This window comes from Styela clava, chromosome 15 (assembly GCF_964204865.1).
Source record: "Styela clava chromosome 15, kaStyClav1.hap1.2, whole genome shotgun sequence".
NCBI lineage: Eukaryota > Metazoa > Chordata > Ascidiacea > Stolidobranchia > Styelidae > Styela > Styela clava.
Window position 1 is genome coordinate 29417 of NC_135264.1, and position 20477 is coordinate 49893.

Here is a 20477-nt window from a genome sequence, read left to right on the forward strand (position 1 = left end):
TTATCCTGATAAGTCGCTCATATTGGACAGTTGGCATTATGCTGCCAAAATTGTTACCTGTTCACGCACCCCAAATATATGTTAAAAATGATGACTCGATTTTAACCTTTTGCTACATCACTGATTTAGCACAAAAATTTTATGGAAGAAACATATATGCTCATCGGAAACAATCTTCAAGTAACTTGGACCCAGAAGTATGAGTTCATGAGAAATTAGTTATGATTATCGGATGTATATGTATGATACTTGGTTATCTCGACTTTATCGGGCGTTAGAGTGTCTAGTACGTCAAATCGTTCATTAAAATCGCCTGAGGTGTAAGGCTCGTCAATTAGACTGATAAATATAGACAAAAGAGCATAGCTCAAATTTTGCTAGTTTATGCATTGGTGCGAAACATAATTAGAATTCTTTTGCTCAGTATTTTGTTCCGAAGAAAATACTTTTTTCGGCATAGAACTCGTGGGGTTCATGCCACCTTCAGAAAAATACTGATTATGCGTCTCAGGGTTTTATTTCATTATGAGAGGTTAATATTAATTTTTTTTAAATCAAGATTCAAAGTTATTGACTAGGTATTATTTTAAGGGGAGGGCTTATATTAAAATCATTCCTAAAATTCGGGCTAGGTCTTATTTTCGGGAAAACACGATATTCCGCCAGTATTTTATTCGGTGGTCTGTTTGGGCATGGAAATACCAGTGGCTTGAAAGATATCGCTATGCCGTGGTACGTACATATTTTATTTACGACCGAATGAGATGACTTAATTAAACGTGATTTGAGCGGCGTTCTGAAGCTTGAAATATTGCCGTATTTGCTCTATTGATTAGAAGCTACGCCATGTGTGCACTACCGCAAACCTGCTATGGACCGTTGGTTTTGGAGCGTGGTGTTTTTCCTTTTTAATACAACTCTCGCTGGTAAAGTAGGCCCTATTTACACCAAGCGACGCTTGTGAAAAATACGCGACAGCGTAATGGTTGTATTTTGAATAGGTAATGTAATGGGTGTTTTATAACCTTCCTAAAATGGCGAAGGATTTACTATTCCTCTCTACTAAACTTGCGTTGAATGCTAGGTACTGCTCGGACATCGAGTGATGTATCAAGTGACGTTGTCTTGAGATACATTCAGACATAGCTTATCAATTCAGCAATTCCATATTATTAGGACTGAATGTGAGAGGCAGGTTAGTAGGAGATAAGTGTGCTATTTTGGTCAATTAGGTTTAATTTGATCAGTGATTTGTCCGAAGTTCAACTCTAAATCGACCGTGGCTGACCAAGATAAAATAATTGAGCAGTCGATGATCTTTAGTCTGTTACTTTGTTGACTGAATGATGTTGGTTCAATCTTTTCGTTGCTTGTGGCAGGCCTATTTGTAATTTTGTAGTATTTTGTTTAATATACCATACCAATCGTGCATACCATTTGAGTAATATGACTGATGTCATCGACGACACGCTGTCATGGGAACAAAGAAGGGAACTACGCCGAAAGAAACGCCAGGAACTATTGGCAGAGGCAGACAAGTAAGTAATGTCAAAATGCATTTTGACTAGAATGTATGAACGCTCGATATTATCGCTAAATTTGTTCAACATAGTTTGAATGCATTCTCGAGTAGCAGTGTTGATTGTTTTCGGAATCTCGTTCACAAAAATTATGCCCGAAGCGAAGTCGAATTGACCGTGCGTGTTCACATTGTATTTTACAAAATTGGAATGGGAGGCGAATTGATTAGGGTTAGCTTGAATAACAGTTTTTAAATGTAATATTCAGAAAAGCCTGGCTGGAGTCTGAGTATTCATTAACGAAAACGTGTTAATAGGTCAGCCACTTCATTAACATTCGCGCGTGAACAGCGAAATTCTCCCAAGATATTCATTACACGGCGATTTTATGTCTTCCAAATCATTGTTTGTTAGGAGCGTCGAGAATTGAGGATTCCCTGAATCGATCATTTTTGACTCTGTTAGTGTTTACATTAGTACGTTGTGCACAAATTCTCAAAAAATCAAGAAGGCGTGATATTGGCCTGCACTGCTTAAAAACATACATTGTACTGATGAAGTAATGCAAACTTCAGAGCGTTTATTATTGATTGGCTGTCGTCAACCGTTACATGTCCTTGTGCGTTAAATCTATAATTAATTTAAACTGTTTGTCTGTTTGGTCAAAATTAATTTGAAATTCAAAGCCTAAGTACATGTTACGTTTGGGTTAAGAAATTCCTTTGCGGTCGGTCGTCAGCTATCAAAAATTTTCTCTTTTTCTCTCGCGCGAGTCTCTTGTTGCCATATATGGATTGAAATCGTTTACGTCAATGAAAACTGCAGCGAAAATGCCGACGCCGTGTACGCCTTCTATGACGAAGAATATATTTAATTTCCAGCATTTATTTATCACTGCCTCGCCGTAACGCGTCGAATTGTTCCTCAACTTTAACACGGTTAGATTTTATGACATAATCCTTTGAATGAATCACTGCAATGAAAGGATTAAATTTTTGATAACCTGATTGTAGTTCACAGTTTATGATTTACCCATCTTATGGTCTTGTCTCCAACCATTATTGATATGAAATTCCTGTCCTTAAAAATGTTAGAACATCTGTTTTATCATACAAAGTATTGAATAAAAAATGATGCTTATAAATTAACTTGAGTGATAACATTTTTTTGTTTGTTTTCAAATTCATTGCACAGCAATGTGATAGAAACAAATTATATTTGTCATCATATATCAAGCAAAATTTTATTTTGATCACTCTGACATAAAACAAAACAACAAAAAAAAAATGCGGAGCACCTGGAGAACTGTCATACCTTAATTAAGGACAAAGTTTAAAGATGTACAAGTACGCTCCTGTCAACCAAAACAAGTGAACAGAACATATTAAAATTCGCTTTTAAAGTAAAGTCTTTTAACTTCTGTCTGTGTTGTGGACAGACTTGATCAGCTACATCAAGCATGTACTTTTTAAAAAACTCGCCATCACTGAATGGTTTGCTGTGTTTAGCAATGTTATGTGCGACCCTAAAGCTGGCATGAGTGGAAGCTTTCTGGGCTAATTTGACTTTTACGAGTACATTCTGCTGCCTAGCAAGTTTTCTGTCCAGTTCTGTTGCTCTAGTTTGCCGTTCCACTGCTGATAATTATTGCCATAGTTTCCATGTTTCGTCACATAATGAAGACTAATGTTGTAGCATGCTCTTTTATTACCGCAACACTTTGACCACACAGTAAACATACTGCTGTGTTGCCAACCTTTGTAAAAAAAATACTTTGGTATCAAATCTTTGTTAAATGCTGGACACTCTCTATCAACTTTGCGTTTCTTGCGGAATATTTCATGATTAATTTACAACGTTCTCTGCTTTGACCTCATATTGTTTAACAAGTGTGCTAAGCTAACGCAATTATTTGTTCACTAAGGCAATTGTTTATTTCACCAGCTGCACTGACAGTGCGGTGAGAGTAGAATGATCGGCAACTTTTAGGAATGATGCGTCAGACCACATTACAGTGTGTGGTTGGATACAGTCAGCGGGCCGGTCAAAATCTCGTCGCGGGCCATATGTTGCCCATCCCTGCTTTAGAGCTTTCTGATTGTTTCCATTGTCAATTCCAAATCCGCATTCGCCTCACTTAGTATAGGCTCAAAAGATTAAGGCGATGAATCTGGAAAGTGAACAAAATCTAATAAAATAAGTTTAAAGCGTATTAAACGCGTTCACTTACCAAAGAAGAAAGGAAAACAAGTCACAAACAAATGAATATTGACGGCGATCATTACTCAGGCGTTTCACTTTGTAATCAGGTTGCGTGCAATTTTTTCAAAAACAAAACAGTGAATTGAATATATCCGCTGTGCGTGTGATGCGGCATGTAAACGAACAATCCGAAAAAAAAAAGAATGAGGTGCGAATGCATATTTGTTTATTGATGTCACTAAGTCTGAGATTCACTTCTCGAATGAATATCTTCGACTCGAGGTAGCCACGCCCGCACGCTACGGTGGTCGTACTGATCGACTGAGTTTGTATAAAGCAGTAAAGCAAGTTTATCAAAGTTACCCTAGCAGACATCCCTCTTGTTTTTGTATTGTAAAAATATTTCATCTTTAAATCTATGGTTCAAAATATCTTGACGGTTTACAGTGGTTGGACCATAATATGATACTCTGGGGCTGGGCCTATATTGGGTATCAACTTTAGGCACTCGTGCAATTGTTATCAATATTTTTAAATAAATATTTGAATACATAATTATTTGAATCTTTTGCCAGGATAGTGAAGCCCGATAAAGTGACATCTTCTCAAATAACTAATGATGATGATAGTGATAATTTTGAACAAGAAAGGGCGCGTCGAAGAAGAGATAGGGAAGAAAAGAGAAAAAAAGAAAGAGAGGAATTGGAGTATGTATATAAATTTCTATTTTTTCAGAATTATTGGGATGATTTCTATATAGGTCACACACTCATGTAGAATCTATTATAGGCTATAGTTCATCTTCAATGAGATGATAACAAATCTGGTCCTATATTTGATGTAACTGGAACCGCACATTTTGCAAATCCTACATGTTTTTGTTAATTAACATTCCAACAATTTCAGTTTGGATGAAAATTCGAGCTGTTAATGCTGTTTAGTGGATTGTCTTGAATATGTGTAGGTTTGTGTATCAGATCGACGTTTTTGATTGTGTGCAAAAATCGAGTAATTTTTCTAACGGTACGGTTCATGGTGTTGAGCATTTGGAATGTGCCTGCCATCCCACCTGATTACACTGTGTGGGCTCACAGGTTCAAAATATTGTGGGGGTATAGTTATTAGCGAGGATTGCTGGACTCCTCCCCATCGCAAGGTGGTTCAAGTAATTCCTGGTTTACAGCTTCCAATATCTAGTCCAGGGTGGTCCAAGGTTGTGGGCCTCGCGGGCCACAATAGTGCCAAGTATAGGTAAACAATACAATACAAAACAAATACTTATATTGTCCAAACACATTTATCATTATGTGTCATTTATCTAGCTAAAACATACAAAACCACCAAAAAACGAGCAAAAATCTTACTGTATCTACTTTTGAGGTAAGATTTCAGATTCTTCATAACGGAGAAAGTGCTGTTTAAGATCGTCACCATCACAAGTTGCACACATATCATTTTCTCATACCAAGTCAAAAAACTGGTTTAATTGAGCAGCTTTCTATTCAAACTCATGTTTACAAAATAACTTACAATAAATGCAGATTGATTGATTACCGGATTTTACCAAATTTGATTTACAGGAGTGTGATTACCAAATTTTCTGACATTATAGGCAGCATTTTTGTAATAATGTTTAGGCTTCTTGCAAAATTCTCGACCAAAAAGATAGAAAGCCAGTTACCAATTTGGCTAGCCAAGCACATTATTCAACTTCGCTAGTTGCCTCAGCTAGCCATATCACTAGTCATTTCAGTGACATTAGTGATATAACAATATGTCAAAAGATTTTTCTGATTAATTTTATGACAAAACAACTCGAAATGCTATTTTTTATTACTCACCAAACGCGAAGCGGGCCACCGATAATGGAGCGACGGGCCACATATGGCCCGCTGGCCTGGGTTTGGACCACCCTGATCTAGTCCATCCATCCGAAACAAATGGCAACTGGCCAACTTACCCTATAACCAGCATGGACTTATAAACGGACAAGTGGCTGTTGTACGCACGCCATTTATTTTCCCAGAATTGATATGAAAAATCCTAATCCTATCTTATTGGAGTTGACTTCAAGCTTGGTCATTAACTTTTTTCGATATTTTTCAAATAGATTTCCAAACATTTGTGAAAAAAATCACCAATCGGTAGCAGTGAAACAGCAGTTTCCACCATTATAAGTAGCACAGAACATTAACACGTAAAGGGCTACTGAAGCCTATTATTGCTTGTTATGATAATAGTCAAGGGTTCTTTAAGTTGTTCTATTGGTGAATAGAAGGTTCGCTCTCGTATGTTAACAAAATAGGCTACAAGAGGTGATATTTAGTTGCACTCGTAAATTGATGATGGTCAAACATATTACTATGGGCTACAGCAGGGAGAAGACAACAGAAATATGTAGCTTCCCATGCTCTGTTATTAAATATCTATTTTAAAACCGAATTTGCTCATAAAGCTAGACAGCAGTTTTTTGTCTCGCCTCGCATTTGTTGTTGTTTTGATAAAAAGTTCGTTGCTTCCTTTTACTGACCTCTTATTTATTTTCTTGAAGTTACTATTTGTAACGTACTAACATCTCCTTCATTCAACAAAGTTGTTAATTTTGTTTTAATTGTGTGTATATATGTAAGAGTGAACTCGAATATTAGCTTTGAACTACTCAGCGAAGTGGAAATATAAAATGTTAAAATATAGCATTCACTCTTTCGTTGAGATGATTGATGATATCAAATCAGTCTTGACTTTACAAATGTAATGGTTAGCCAAAGATTAAGGTAGTCAAGTCCTTTTTTTATTTGCTGACATCTTTCTATGGGCCAAAATATGTTTATAGGCAGGCTGAGAATAAATTGCATGTTGTAGTTTAAACTAGTGCGCTCGTCCCGTAGCCTATACTTTATAGGCAAACAGTGATTAAATATTTTAGGCATTTGTCAATTACTTACATAGAGCGACAAGGCCTGGGGATTTGTATCGTCAGTTATGAATATCAATATTTTCTGTCAAAAGCCTGTGTTGTCTGTGTATTCAAATTATGCTACAAAATTCCCTTAAATGATTGGTCATTAACATGTTTTGAAATCACTAATTTATGTAATTATATTGATGAAATTTCACAGAATACAGATGATTGAATTGATTAATGCATGAGATCTTAGATATTTGTGTAGCTTATCTTGGTTTTCAAATTAATTCAAATAGCAGTTGGAAGTTTGAAATTTTCCAATATTTATTATCAAGCATGATTGTATTGGAAAAATTAGATGTGATTGATTAGGCTACTGCATTTAATCTAGAATTTTAATGGCATGCTCTTTATTTATCTCTGATACCAAATAAGAGGATGTACAAAAAACCATGATCTGAATTTGTTAGTATCAAGTCAGTCCTACGAAGATAACCGATCAACTTAATCGTAGCAATGATTTTATTTTTGTAGGTATGATTTTGGGGCGGTACAAATTATCACATACCAAATAGTTGTTTTAGTTATTAATCACTGATTATTAAATACTGATTTGGCTTAATTTGGTATTTGACAACATTTTGCTTATATCTGCCAAAAATGTGGATCAATTTCTGTGCACTAGGCCAAATTAGTGTACACAGACAAAGAAAGTACTGTGATACAGTTTGTAATACTGTTATAAAAATTGCTGTATTGAATTTGCTATGAAAATAAGAATTCGAAAAAATTTCTAATCTGGTAAATAAATAACATACCCGACAGATTGCAGTTCTCAATATTGAGTCTATTCCACATACCTAAGCCAATTATGTTTGGTTGTTAAATATAACTGAATTGAACCTTGCAATAAAACTTAAATATTCTTGATCTTGATGTAGACCAAGACTCAAATAACACACTAATCTAACACGCTAATCAACACTTGTTTTTTTTCCTGCAACAAATATTTGTGAAATACTTTTTTAGTTATCATAATTCATAACGGTTATGATTATGAACCAAAATATTTCAAAATAATTTATAATTTGATTTAAGTTCATTTGATTTGACATTTCTCTAAAGAATGCATTTTACTAGCAGTGTATTATATTCCATCGTATCAATGTCTCTGAACAGTTTTCTTTATATGTTATGTCTAGAAAACAATTGAAAGAGGAAGAAGATGCAAGAGCTGAAAGAGAAAGAAGAAGAGAGGAAAGGAGGTAAATCATTGAAAATTAACAGAAGTTAATATTAGCGCTAATGATTTGGTTTCTGCAAGACTAACTACTTATCCTTCTTCTATGCATTTGTGCGGGTGGATTCATATGCATATATTGCAAGGATGCTGTAACAATAGTATAGATAGATGTCCTAAGTGATTCAAGACTTTTGCAAGGTCAGACGAAACGTTACAGAAATATATTCGTGTTAGTGTGCAGCAGGATCCTTGAATCAGTTAATATTGGATTATATTCAAAAAATTTTTTTTCACGAATTGAGCACAAGCGGAAAAATACGGAACTCTTTTCTGCATTTGAACATAACAAAGATGGGGAAATATTTTTCAACTATTCCTTGTATTTCTTGTACAAGAAGAAGATACAACTTGTATTTCTAACTAATATTAAATGAATTGATGGCAATTTCTATCTTGAAGTGCACAAACCTAGCTTCAGAAATCAAAAAGATAATTTAAATAATAATGAATAACTGGTCTGAAACATAATATTCTCAGTAATATTAATATCTGGTGTGGTATTAAAGTGCTATCCAAATTCGTCCACTGATGTCCTGCTGAGAACGTGATCACAAGCTATTCCATAATTGTTATCTTACGCAATTTGCGAGGCAACACGATTCGACTGTATGTAGTAACATCTTCATTACGCCAGTCATGTGATTACTATTGCGTAGCTACGTCATCAGTACGTCATGGCAGCCTATTGAACTTGATCATCCAACACAAGAATGCAGAATTGCGTTTTGGTTATACAATAGCCACGGAAGTAATCCAAGTATCAGCTAAAAGCATATAAGGAGGTCTATGTTATTGGTAATATATTTCGCACCAAAATACAAGATCTAGGATTATAACTCACTTACAAGCAGAAAAAAATATGTTTAGACTAAAATGAATTCCACACTTTTTGACAAGCTTTATTTTAAAGTATAACATTTTATCTCACTGCACGATAAAATTTACTCTCGTTTGAGATGTCCGTCAATTCGCTACCCATAATTGTTAAAAAGTTGTAATCGTTCAAAATAACCAACATTCCATATTATTTTATTGTCCCACCGATATGGCGCCGCGAACCTTTATGGTGAGAGACTAACTTCACTTTGAGACTTCAGGGTTCAAAGAGTTATTAACTTTAAGTCAATGGCAGGAGCAATTGAATATTCTAACTGTTATGTATATATAATGATATGTATGTTATATATATAATATGTGTGCAGGGATGGCCAATACCGAATAGTTCACTATTTCGAATACATTCGAAATTATTATTTTCGAATATGAAATTTCGAATAGTTCGAAAATAAAATCCAGTAATAGAATCTAAGTGTATGAAGGAATTTTCATACAATAAACAATGGAATAACTTCTATCTACAACCTGGCTATATTACCAGGCATTTCATGTTTGCAGATTATTGCGATATATATTTTATATAACATGAGTTGTGTTAATTAACAGAATTGAAATAATACGACAAGGCATTTTAAATAGTGGTATCGGTGATGGATTTGAATGCGTGCGCAACACAAAATCATCCTAGTAAAACGCCCATACTTTTAAATACCAACCATTATCCAAATTATTTGTCAAAAAGCGGGATAAAGTATGAGTTCTTTTTCAGACTTGTGACAATTTTTTCGTGAGTACAAAAATACAAATCAAAAAGTAATTATATTCGGGAACTTTACCACACATTTTAAGTCCGCAGATCGCCGTTGTATGTTTGTGTAATAATACTTTTATTATTTTATAAATACGAAAATAGGGTTCAAAAACTATTTATAATCGGGTAGTTTACCACACATTCAATGTCCACAGATCACCGTTGTATTTTGTAAATACGAAAATAGGAATCAAAAATTAATATCAATCGCGAGTTTGCCTCACAATTTATGTCCACAGAATGCCGTGATATTGTGCCCGAATATAATTAATTTTTGATTCTTATTTTCGTACTCACGGAAAAATTGTCACAATTATGAAAAATAATTTATACTTTATTACACATTCAAGTCCACAAATCGCCGTTGTATTTTTGAGTTATAATAGTTTTAATATTTTGTAAATACGAATCCGAAATTAATTATAATTGGGCTGTTTACCACACATTTCATGCCCACAAATACCCGTGGTATTTGGTATTAATACTTTCATTATCGATACTTTTGACCATCATTATCAAAATTATTTGCCAGAAAGCGGGTGAGAGTATTTTTCCAATAAATCAACTTGTTTCCCAACTTGTGACAATTTATTGGATATCGTAACAATTACGGCTATAGATACCGTATTTCCCGGTTAATAAGTCTACATGGCAAATAGGACGATGTATATTTTTAGCACTCAAAAAAGAGGGTTTTCCATATAGGCCTCCAAGAAGACGGGTAGAAAAATTGTTCCCTGTTGTTCAGTTATGCTAATATGCGCTAATAATAATGTTTAGAACCAGATCACGTTTGTTTAGTAGAATCATACTCACAGAATTAACTATTTTTAACAATAAAGCGGTAATTTTGAGTTAAAAATCACAATCATTTTCAACAATCTATAATTTTATAGGGTCAGAACATAACCAGATCATGTTTGTTTGGTAGAACCATACTCACGGAATTAACTATTCTCAACAACGAAGCGGTAAATTTAAATTATAAAGCGGCAATCATTTTGGACAACCTATCAACCCGAATGTTGAAATAATTTTGAAATGTGATAAGTACCACACGGTACGTCCACGGGTTATTTCACAGCTGTATTTCATGTCCCTGTCGTTTTCTGCTGAATCGGCAAAACCAAAGGGTCATAAATCACTTACCGTACTTTATCTCGGTGGCGGTGGCCGTGTTTTCTCTTTTAAGTAACGATAACCGGTCTACGATTAAATATCATGATTGGCAGACCCATAAGAACCAAATATAAGGTTAACACAAATTATGCTTGAGAAGACTAATGCGAAAAATAAGCAGGCCACATAGAAATAAAATAAACATGCTTTCTCTATAAGGCGCCCCTCCCCCCAAAAAATCAAGCCAAAATTGGGTCTAGAAAAGCCACTTTTTGGCCGGAAATACGGGGATTGTCGATTTTTCGACTAATGGAAATGATTTTGTGAATTAAAAGACGAATGTCGGCAATGTCCACCAACGCAAACGTGCAAATGTGTCGCAACACTATGCGACGTACATTCGCGCTGAATATAAACAATCAAAATGCCGACTCTATTTCATCGTCATTACAATACTTGAGAAAGCGTAAAAAGTCGTTTGAAGATTCCGGTAAAACGAAACACCATGTTTACGGCGAAAAGTGACTACTATTCGTAATTATTCGGAAATGAGCCGAAAAGGTATTCGAATACTTTGATATTCGAATAATTTCGAATATTCGATTCGTTTTGGACAACCCTGTATGTGTGTTTATATATTATCAAACAGGTCCTTACTGAAGCTGAAAATATTATGATGTATTGCTTTGAATGATGTTCGCTCCACCAATTGTGCCAATAAAAAGTCTAAGTAAATAAGTAATTTGGTTAGTTCAACAATTTGAATTTCAATATTTGCCCATCAGATTTTTCTCTTCACTTAATAAGAATGTTTAAAATTTCTTATTATGTGAGCATGTGTTCCAATTCGGTCCACACTACCAATCTCAATTTTTTAAGGTGAATATTAACTTTCAAGCACATCATGAATCATGATATAATGTAATCAGCATTGTGACCATATTATGCAGTATCAATATGGGAGTTGTCTGAGATGTATTCTGAAACTGCCTGCCTTCTTTCGGCTATAGAATTATAGATATTGTAAAATATCTGAACATAACTTTTAAAATATGGCTGTGTATTTAATGAAAACTAAAGAACGATATCTGTAGTTTCCATGATGCTGTCAAGTTTGCTATTTAATGTCATATTCTGGAATTTTCGAATTGATCAACTTTCAAAGTAGTGTACTGAGGGTGGGCACTGGAAGGTACTGGCAGCCATTTCACCTCTTTCACGACTATAAACAGCTGTTATTCGATCACATTTGTGGTACTATAACATTATGTCATAGGCTTGAGGTTTTCAGAGATTTTCAAATCAAGTATGTCATGTCTGGTCAACTAATTGCATGAAATTTGAAGCCCAGTTCTTTGTTTGGACATAGGGCGTGGCGTGTAGTTCACAATCCACCAGATAATGACAGCAAGAGATTCAATGTATTTGAAAACACAACCACTTCTTAGGTTTGACAAAAATTCAGTCAATAAGTCAAATTTCCTATATGATATGTAGAGCTTGACCGATATCACTTTTATCATGTCGATATATCGGTCAACTAGAGGGTAGTGGCCGATATGCCGATATTAATATAAATCATATGGTGAGCTACAAAATGGGCTTTTATGATGTACCTCGTTTCATTTTGATATTTATTGGCATTGCAGTCAGACTTTTATTCAACTAACTTCAGTTATTAATGCTTGAACAAATGTTATTCTGTAACTTTTCCTGCGACTTCAATATTAGTCTAGCCTTTTCCAGGAAAAAGAATTGTCATTAATATGGCGTTTTTAAATATAACTGTGGGCATATGTTGAGGGTATTGGAAAATTTTAAATTGATATATTTTAAAGTGAATCATGATAATGATAAAATCCTTCGATATTGTGATAACGTATGTGCAGTTACCAATTACATGTGAAATTTTAAAAAAATATTTTTCGAGAGACTCTCAATAATTTATTTAGTCAATTATAATGGAATAAGGTTTTTTAATGTAATTCTCAGCAAAATGATAAACAACCATCAATATAAATGAAACTATTACCCCAGAAATTCAAAATTGAATTTGGGAAGGTCACAAATTCAGAACTACTTTTTTTTTTTTCATGGTTCCACAAAGTGGAATATCCATTGAATAAATAAAATAATAAGAAATAAAGACATAATTTATGGGCTATAGATTAATCTAACACAGCCGGTCGGTCTGGTGCCATTTTACATGGGTTATTTTTTTTTGTCAACCATGAAGCCCTAAAGCTTCACTCATGGCCTTTTAAAGTGAACAAACATATTATATCAATATCATCATGATAGTTCCATCAGGCACATATTTTCCAGAAATACGTTGATGACATTATTGCTTTGACCTACCTGTACTGTGTTTCTGTGATTTCTAACTCACCATCGTCAAATCGAATCTATTTAGAGAACCACCATTTTCTGTCCATACTAAATTTGCCTTTTTCTCATTGTGTACTTTCTCGAAAACGTTATTCCAGATAATAACTTTCCAGGTATGATCATGCATGAAATGGCTCATCATCTGCCACTGGGCATTAGGAGAGACACCTTTTTAACGCAAAATTAAAGCGAGAGAAATATTGGGAAACCAGTTATGCAGATGTGAGAGCCGTTGAAGCACGCAGCCCGGCGCTTATGTATTGCCGATATGAATCGGCGGTTTACTGCCGCAATATCAGCCCGATATATTGGTTGGCCGATATATCGGTCGAGCTCTAATGATATGTAGAAGTGCAGGTTGTTTGTCACGATTTTTTTTTTCCATTTTTTTTTTCAATTATTCTCACTTGATTTGTATTGATATTTTTCCCATAACAGTAAATTTCCGCAATTCGGAAAAAATATATTGTAAATTATAATATTACAATTATTTTAAATTGTTGATTTTTAATTTGAATTTGCCAGGGCAATGTTGATTCCAATTTAAGGCAATTCTACTTTTTAACAATGATCTCATATTTTAGTCACTTTTAGATTATTTTCGTATCATTCGATAAAGAAGGCCAGTTTCTTTGAAAAAGATTTGTTTATGAAATATCTCATTCCCTGAGGCAGTTGTTAAGCATTATCAATCTTTATTAATGTTTAAATATATAATCCCACAGTAAGTAAGATGAAGAATATGAATTTAAAAATATTCATATCTGTCATTGGACAATTTTTATTCAGTTAACCATTGGTAAAAGTCAAATCAACCATTTAGCAGTATGCTTTCATTCATCGTTAATGTCATTTTCAAAAATCTCTGATTTCTGGGCTGAAAGCTATGATCAGCAGAAGGTTTTTCACTTAATCAATCACACTTTACAATTTCCAAAGTATAGCTTTGTAAAGTTACATAGCTTATTTAAAATATTGTCCTGATGAAATCACTGGAAAGAATGATATATAAATGGTTTATAATAGCTTCCGATTCAGTTTAAAGTGATACATATAAAATAGGATTTTAGATTTTGGAATTATATTTGAAATAAATTTCATCTGTTTGGTTTTAATAAGGAGACAACGAGAGGAAGGAGATGGAATGGTGAGCAAAGCAAAAGATTCATTGTCTTATTCATACAAAAGCACGATTACAACAACTGAACGAACAACCCATGACGATGATGAGGATGTTGTGGAGAGAACAGTCACAGAAGTTACTGAAGCTATGAGCAATGGTCAGGATGAATATGCAGATCAGGTAATTATTTACTGTGATATAAAAGTGACTTATCTTCACAGTGATAATAATTTTCTTTTCGAGCCTTTCATAGTCCAGCCAGCTTTCAATCAATTGATATCAGTTGAGGATATTCAGAACATTATTAGCACTAGCCAAAATGTACAGCACTGATTTGTACCAATAAAGGTTATATAGGTAGTTAAAGCACAATAATGGACTAAACTGTTGGTGGCGCATTCGTGTCAATAGATACAAAATAGTCATGAGATGATATATTTTTATATTATGATAATTTGAACCGACCCGGAAATTTTTCAAATGCAGTTCATTCATTTCAGTTGGTAAATTCAGTCAAAGTAATGTATGCTGACCTAGATATTATTACCATTGTGATGCATATCTTTATATAAATGCTATGCTTTTAGGTTCGTTTTTGCAAAATAAATACTGAGAAATTGATGTTTACATAATGCTGAATTTCTGTTTCGAATGACTACTAATACTCTCCCAGAAGGATCTTTTATCCTTATTAGGCAAGTATTTCTGAAAAAAGCAAAAAGCTATATGAGTTGAATTGACTCAATATTTTAGTTTTATATATCTTTCTCTTCCAACATGTAAATGACGTGAGTTATAATAAGTGATTAATATTAATATTTCTTAGAAATTTAAAACCTCTAAATATGCTTTTGTGATCAGTCTTGTATTGTCACAGTTAATGCATCATACTTTAATTGCTATATCTCGTCTTCCTTTTGAAACAATTGAGTTTTATTTATTACAAAGAATGGCGAACATAATGAAAGTGTGGAGGAGGAAGATGTCGAAGTTGAAGTTGATGTTGAGGAAAGTAATGAAATAGAAGAAGATGATTCACATAAAACAACGTATACATCTGTAACAATAACAACTACGAAAAAATCAATGTAAGATCAAATAATGATGTCATGTTTTAGGTTCATAATATATGACATAGGTTAGTGAAATTTGAGTGAGGGGGCGCGAGAGGTCACAAGATGGCCATTTGATATCCCATTCTTGTTTCTTTTTAATGATGTAATATTGTGTTTTTTATATGCATGCACAGTGACCCTTTTCTTACAATGTCACAAAAACGATGATGAAATAGGTTTAGCATGAGTCACAACACTCGTTAAAAATGATTCTTATGTTAACAGTATGGTCCATGGATGTGTTTCCTTGTTTACGCCATTACAATGGCCAATCAGCATTAAGTCGCAATGGCGTTACAATTGCAATCAGTGTGGTCGCTTGAAAGATATTCGAGCAAGGTTGTAAAAATTACCTTGTTTTCGTGGTCTTGCGTTTTATTTAACAGTTTTCAATCGAGTTCCAAAAAAATAGTTGTACGTAAATCAAATAACGTGCAATGATAAAAAATTTATACCACAAACGTTACTATAGATTTGCCTGAAATTAGCTATCAACACCTGTAAACGGCACACGGTTTAATGTTTTGAATTAAAATGATAGTTTTGCTGATGTGAGCCAGTTTGTAATCACTAAGTTTCCAAAGCACTCTTAAATTAAGCCTATAAATTTTTGCAATGGTACCGTATAAAATGAATTTTTTATAGGTCACGGGTCGGAGAAACGTCCACATAATCCACATAATAACTGCTAGAAAATGAACTGCTTTTCTTTATGCTGAAAACGTACATAAATTCATTTGCATTTCTCTATTTTGTAAACTGTATTTTGCAACCTCGTTTGTTGTAAGTATGTCAGAAGGTATTGGTTGTGAGTTTGAAGGGATTGAGCAAACCAAGAAGTCTGTAATAGTTGTGTATTTTCAACACACAGTAAATGGATTTTTGCATAGCTCAATAGTTATGAAGTAAACAATTACCGTAATCAAGATTTTACGTGTGTTATGTAACCGTTCAATAAGCAGAAAATATATTAAAGCGCAAAAAAACATAAGTTTATTTCGTTCAGTTTTAAGTAAAATTCAGTTTGTATTCACCAAGTATCGCAAAATGACCGAAAAAGGGAGAATGTATGATGACGATTATCTCAAGTATGGCTTTATACATACGAGAGTGAATGGCAAAGTAGTACTCCAATGTGTTTATTCCTATAAATATTTGAGCAATTACGCTATGAGCCCAAACTCATTTACAGCGCCATCATTAATAAACAAAGTAACCTGCCCATCACAAAAGCATTCGACTTTTTTGAAAGATTTTTCAAAGGACTCTTTGAAATCTTTTTTGAGCAAAACAATCTTCCATCTGTTATTTAGTATCGACCAACCAATCAACTAGCAATATCCTAGATTCTTGAAGACACTTTGTCTTATTTAACTATATTTTTGCGTAGGCCTATCCAATATTTTGGAATAGATCCAGAATATGAGATCATTGGCAATAGTGCAATATTTTTATGCGCAGAGCATATATTTCTAAATGGATAACTATTAAATGAATAACCTATGAAAAAAGTTGGGCTTTCATGTTAGATGTAATTAGTTTAGTATTCTTCCCCAGCCTAAAAACATTTTTAATTAACATGTAAGCTACATGCCATAGACATGATGCTGATTCTGACATTCCAGCTAGTGCTCTTTGAATAAATTACTTTTTCTGCCAAGGGTGTATTATACTTGTCTTCATATGTGTATATGCGGTAGGTGTGCTTTTAGATCTTTTTAATACCAGAAACTTTGGCCTTTTTAAATTTTTTCCATATCTCATAAAGAAATTTATTATTAATGCACCACCATTGGCAACCATGACTTATCAAACTAGGAGAAACAATTTTTTTCATTCAATCATTTCATTAAATATTTATATATCTGCTTACTGAACAGTGATTTTTCCTCTTAATGTATCCAATTCAAATATTTTGTATTATTCACAGTGAACAACAAAGCCCAGAAGATAGCGAAGAGGAAGAAGAAAAGGTATGCATTGCTTTTTTTGATTCAATCAGGACATATATGTGGAACAGATTATAATTTCTAATTAAAGACATAATGATTTACTAATCATACACTCCATGCTGATTTATGATTTACCTTTTTTGAAATTATTTTAGCAATATGTATTATTGACTCTTGGTAATTGGATATGAAGTAACTGTCGCTGAGTTGAATAAAAAAAAATTCTAAAATAAAAATTTCCAAATTAATTTTTCCGAAAAAAAAAAACTTTTATAGGCCTAGATATATGCTACATTTCCATAAAACTTTTGCATCAAAATTATCATCTGACAGAAATAATTTGTGCATTGAATACGAAGCATTGATAAGAAATTTTCTAACAACAGAAGAAACACTGTCAGGAATCCTTGAATCTTTATATTTAGGGGCATATTTTAAACATTATACAAACATTTATATGTATATTTTTAACTATCTTTTTCATTTTTATTACACTTCTCTCTATCTCTTCTACCTTCTTTCCTTAATCTGTTGCAGTTGTGTATTCTACTTGAATTGTATATCAGGTTTGAAATACATTTTGCTGACACTTTACAGCACTTTGCATGTTTTGTTTGTTCAACCAATGTTATGTTGCAGTTTTCGATTTTGACTTAAATATTTATTTGAAGAAGCAAGCATGAGAAGAGAAGTATCACCACATAATGTTATCAAAGTACATCAAATGTCATGTTGTTTATATTTTTACATGAACAGCAGTTTTATTAAGAAATATGAATTCCATAAAATGAAATCTTTTGTGAGATGACATTCTTATTATAAAGCATGATATTCAACTCAAGTATTCTACAACATTTTTAATAAAATTTTTCCTATATTGTGATCCCAACTGTTCTGTGTGGCAATTCAATATTGATATCCTTAGGTTGTTCATCATATTTCAACAATTCTTTTGTAGTTACTACTGGGAAACATTATACAAAAATTGTTGCATTGTTCAGTTTTTTTTTAACCATTTTAAATTTATGCTGTCATGGATTTGCATCTATATTTTCCTGCACTGTGTTTTGTCACTCTACTCATATATTGTGTGATTTTTATTGATCAATTTTCGTGATACACATGAGCAGATGTTGTCTTTTTAAGTTGTACTATTTGTGATAAAAAGATGCCATTGAAATAGGTATAGAATAGCCATTGTTTTGGTAGAGGAAAATATAATCTATGTGTTGGCCATTTGTCTCATAATTAATAATTATTAATCAAAACAACGAAGACGATTAGTGGACAACTTGCTCTTTTGATTATGTCATCTTTGGTCAGTTTTATTGTCCATTTCAACCAACCAATCCCATCCATTTGGAATATTCATTTGGTTATCTATTCTCACACTCAACTTTTGGCATCAATGCATTAAGTTATCTGATTGCTTTATCTCTGGTTTCCCATGTCCGAACTGTTTCATCAGAAATTTCACATGAAATGCTTTTCTGGACTGGACTAGGAGGTTATTGGTACCTCACCACGAGATTATATTGAACTGTGTTTTTTTTTGTTTCCTATAAGTCTGAATGAAAGTGTAACTGCATATAATTTATTGCAAGCAAAGGAAGCCTGTATTCTAGGATCATTTCTTTATCTTACATTGCCAATCATGTATTCACAGGAAGAGGATGAAGAAGAACAAAAACAGTCCAGTAGTAGCAGTAGTGAAAACGAACATGAATTGGAAGAACCTGTTGCCAAATCCCGTGCTGACATCTTACAGGAGAAAAAGGTACATTGTAGTATAATAGTAAATCAGCTGCTTGATCATAACCGGGAGTGAACATAATAGGGACCACAAACTTCATTCAAATTTTTTGAAGGTCTAAAACAGTAGCCTATGCTGACCACTATGAATTGAATATACACACTGGAGTAATTTTTATATTGATTGGAATTTGCTGCGTTGTTATGCATGTAGCATCGGGGTTAATCCGTGATAAAAAAAAACAAGCAAAGACTAATGCACTAGTACAGCGTTTTCCAATCTTTTTTGGTCGTGCACTATTTTCTCATCGACGAAAACCTTTGCGAACTCAATGTGCGTTTATTGCAAGAGTACTCTGTGTGAAGAAGTAGTAAAACCCAACACAACAGAATTTTAACAAATTTCAAAATCGGAAATTCACCGCAATTACGCGTTTGTTAAGACTTTTTTAGTGTATAAATCGCCTTTTCTGTCGCACAATATTCAATCCAAGAGAACGACAAGAATATTGAATGTTTTTCTATCTTAATTTAATTGTGTTCAAGCCAAGGTCACACGCGGTTGCGTCGACTATTGACAAGATGAAAGCATAACTTCTTTAAAATGTCACGGCAATCTGCAAACATAATAATGTGAGAATATATTGCCCGATTATATTTAGTTTTGATAAATATTTTTTGCGATCTTGCGAATTTGTTATCGTCGTTAGTAATATCTTACTATCTGCCATAAATTTCCAGAAAGTACAACTTGATTTAGTACTTATTATTAAAAGTATAATTATTAAAGTATATAGCTAAATAAAAAAAATATTCATTGCCTTGCTTTAATATTAATTTAATTGTGATCATTTTAATCTGTGGTTGTGTTGACGAAATAAAGCAATACTACTCAAAAAATATCATGACTATTCTAGATACAAAAATGCGTGATAAATTGCGGCAAGTGTCCGATTATATTTTGTTTTAATTCTTATTTTTCGTGAATTCGAAAAATCTGAGCACTTACGGCGCTCCAGTACTGTACGAACCAATGTGGAGGCAGTAAAGAAAAGAATCCTAAGGGTAAATTCCCTGATACTACGATAGCACCCAAAATTTTGCGACTTGCAATCTCTGCAAAAGCGTTTTTAATCGGTCGCGGACCATCATAAAACAAAACTTAGGGTGTTCTCCGTTTTATTTTTAGTATTTTGTAGTGCTGCTTTTCAATTTAGAAAATGTAGGTTGCCACGATTGACACCTACCAGAAAAAGTTATTCCTCGTTGTTCGAGCTCGCTAGAAACACTACTTACGTATCTATCCACGCTTTTGCCGGCTCGTGTTTTCGTCGGAAATCCGCAAGTAAGATGTGAAATCAAATTGTTTGATTAAGCGACGCGCAAGTGACCTGTTGCATCACCTGTTACCAAATTTTCGAATAGTAAATTGCTATTCTAATAGTTGAAT

At 33.6% G+C, this 20477-nt stretch overlaps 1 protein-coding gene across 1 annotated transcript in view; it reads left to right on the forward strand.

The window, feature by feature from the left end:
* The first annotated feature begins 1351 nt into the window (after positions 1–1351).
* Positions 1352–20477, forward strand: part of LOC120333677 (uncharacterized) — a 42698-nt gene continuing 23572 nt past the window's right edge. The window contains exons 1-7 of the mRNA XM_039401009.2: positions 1352–1538; positions 4298–4429; positions 7830–7892; positions 14205–14388; positions 15157–15296; positions 17254–17296; positions 18942–19052. Of these exons, the coding sequence (XP_039256943.2) occupies positions 1447–1538; positions 4298–4429; positions 7830–7892; positions 14205–14388; positions 15157–15296; positions 17254–17296; positions 18942–19052 (765 nt within the window). The 5' untranslated portion in view covers positions 1352–1446. The remainder of the gene's footprint in view (positions 1539–4297; positions 4430–7829; positions 7893–14204; positions 14389–15156; positions 15297–17253; positions 17297–18941; positions 19053–20477) is intronic.